At 34.8% G+C, this 2,500-nt stretch overlaps 1 protein-coding gene across 2 annotated transcripts in view; it reads left to right on the top strand.

Moving 5' to 3' along the window:
- snx9b (sorting nexin 9b) overlaps positions 1 to 2,500 on the top strand; it is a 25,446-nt gene that overhangs the window by 13,776 nt on the left and 9,170 nt on the right. For both annotated transcript variants that reach the window (XM_042709908.1, XM_042709909.1), the window contains one exon: positions 849 to 975. In XM_042709908.1, coding sequence (XP_042565842.1) covers positions 849 to 975 — 127 coding nt within the window. The remainder of the gene's footprint in view (positions 1 to 848; positions 976 to 2,500) is intronic.

The following is a 2,500-nucleotide window of genomic DNA, read 5'->3' as shown; positions in this document are numbered from 1 at the left end:
AGGGCGTCTTGCGATGAGTTTGTTGTGTGATGCGTTTGTTGTCATACTGTGTTGTGTGATGATGTGTGGTGTTGCCGTATATTGAGGGCGTCTTGCGATGCGTTTGTTGTGATACTGTGTTGTGTGATGCGTTTGTTGTGATACTGTGTGCTTGTCTAACAAAGGGGTCCTCACTTACTTTGAGTCTATAGAAGAACCCTTACAGATTGATCTACTTCCCTTCTCTTCTTAAAATGTCTCTCATCATATCCCCGGCACCATGTCTGCCAGCTCTTCATATGAGCTCTTCATTTGCAAAAGTGCAAAACCTTCATGTTAAGATAAGCTCAGTATGAGTTTTATACATTACCCAACCTTCATGTTAAAATAAGCTCAGTAAGAGTTATATTCATTACCCATCCCTGGCAGTTGGATTTTTCAGAGACCTGTGCGTTCTGAGCCGGCCAAAGCAGATAGTCCAGGGTTCTAGAAGGGTTGAATCTAGAACTCCCCATCTGGGGGTTATGGTTCTAGAAGGGTTGAATCTAGAACTCCCCATCTGGGGGTTATGGTTCTAGAAGGGTTGAATCTAGAACTCCCCATCTGGGGGTTATGGTTCTAGAAGGGTTGAATCTAGAACTCCCCATCTGGGGGTTGGGGTTAGAAGCTGTGAGACTTCTTCTATGAGGACCTACATTGCGTGTGACCTTGACTAGATTGTGCTGAATTGAATTCTAGAATGTGCTGAATTGAATTCTAGAATGTGCTGAATTGAATTCTAGAATGTGCTGTGCGGTCTGTTGTACCTGACTCATAACGGTGTTACACTGTGTCCTTTTTGTCCTGTCTGGCTTCCCGTCCGCCGCCAGGTGCTGAGGATGACGAGTGGGATGACGAGTGGGACGAGAAGTCGACGGGAGGGTACGGCGAATCAGAGGCAGGGGAGGGCGGGGCCATGAACAGAGGAGGGGCCACCGGAACCTCCATGAAAATCAAGTAAGAGTAACCATGGAGATAAATAACACGTGTCCATCTTTTATGTCAACAAACTGCATGTTTTACTCCACGTGTATAGACCCTGATTATGTGTGATATTATATATATATATATATCAAACTGCATGTTTTACTCCACGTGTATAGATCCTGATTATGTGTGATATTATATATATATATATATATATCAAACTGCATGTTTTACTCCACGTGTATAGATCCTGATTATGTGTGATATTATATATATATATATATATCAAACTGCATGTTTTACTCCACGTGTATAGACCCTGATTATGCGTGATTATATATATATACATATATATCAGTCCGTAGATTACAGTGTATAGACCATGCTTATGTGTGATTTTATATATATATATATCAAACTGCATGTTTTACTCCACGTGTATAGACCCTGATTATGCGTGATTATATATATATATATATATATCAGTCCGTAGATTACAGTGTATAGACCATGCTTATGTGTGATTTTATATATATATATATATATCAAACTGCATGTTTTACTCCACGTGTATAGACCATGATTATGCGTGATTATATATATATCAGTGTGTAGATTACTGTGTATAGACCATGATTATGTGTGATATATATATATCAGTGTGTAGATTAGTGTGTAAATGTCATCTGTCCCACCACTGCTAAACCACTGAACCACTGCTGCTGTTGGTGCTTCAGCTTTACACTGTACTGCTTTACATTAGAGGTGTTTTACATTAATATTGCTTTATATTAGAAGTGTTTTACATTAATATTGTTTTACATTAATATTGTTTTATATTAGAAGTGTTTTACATTAATATTGTTTTACATTAATAGTGTTTTACATTAATATTGTTATACATTAATAGTGTTATACATTAGTTGTGTTTTACATTAATATTGTTTTACATTAGTTGTGTTATAGTGTAGTACTTTACACTGTACTGCTTTATATTAGAAGTGTTTTACATTAATATTGTTTTACATTAGTTGTGTTATAGTGTAGTACTTTACACTGTACTGCTTTATATTAGAAGTGTTTTACATTAATATTGTTTTACATTAATAGTGTTTTACATTAGTAGTGCTTTACAGTCGTACTGCTTTATATTAGAAGTGTTTTACATTAATATTGCTTTATATTAGTTGTGTTATACATTAATAGTGTTTTACATTAATAGTGTTTTACATTAGTTGTGTTATACATTTCCCTAGGACAGGTTCTCTAGCTTATCTGAATCTAGTACTTGTTCTCTAACTTGTCTGAATCTAGTACTTGTTCTCTAACTTGTCTGAATCTAGTACTTTAATATTGTTTTATATTAGAAGTGTTTTACATTAATATTGTTTTACATTAATAGTGTTTACATTAAAAGTGTTTTACATTAGTTGTATTATAGTGTAGTGCTTTACATTATATTAGAAGTGTTTTACATTAATATTGTTTTACATTAGTTGTGTTATAGTGTAGTGCTTTACACTGTACTGCTTTATATTAGTTGTGTTTTACATTA

The sequence above is a fragment of the Clupea harengus genome, chromosome 15 (genome assembly GCF_900700415.2).
Source record: "Clupea harengus chromosome 15, Ch_v2.0.2, whole genome shotgun sequence".
Taxonomy (NCBI): Eukaryota; Metazoa; Chordata; class Actinopteri; order Clupeiformes; family Clupeidae; genus Clupea; species Clupea harengus.
This window is presented reverse-complemented; position numbering and strand designations above follow the sequence as displayed.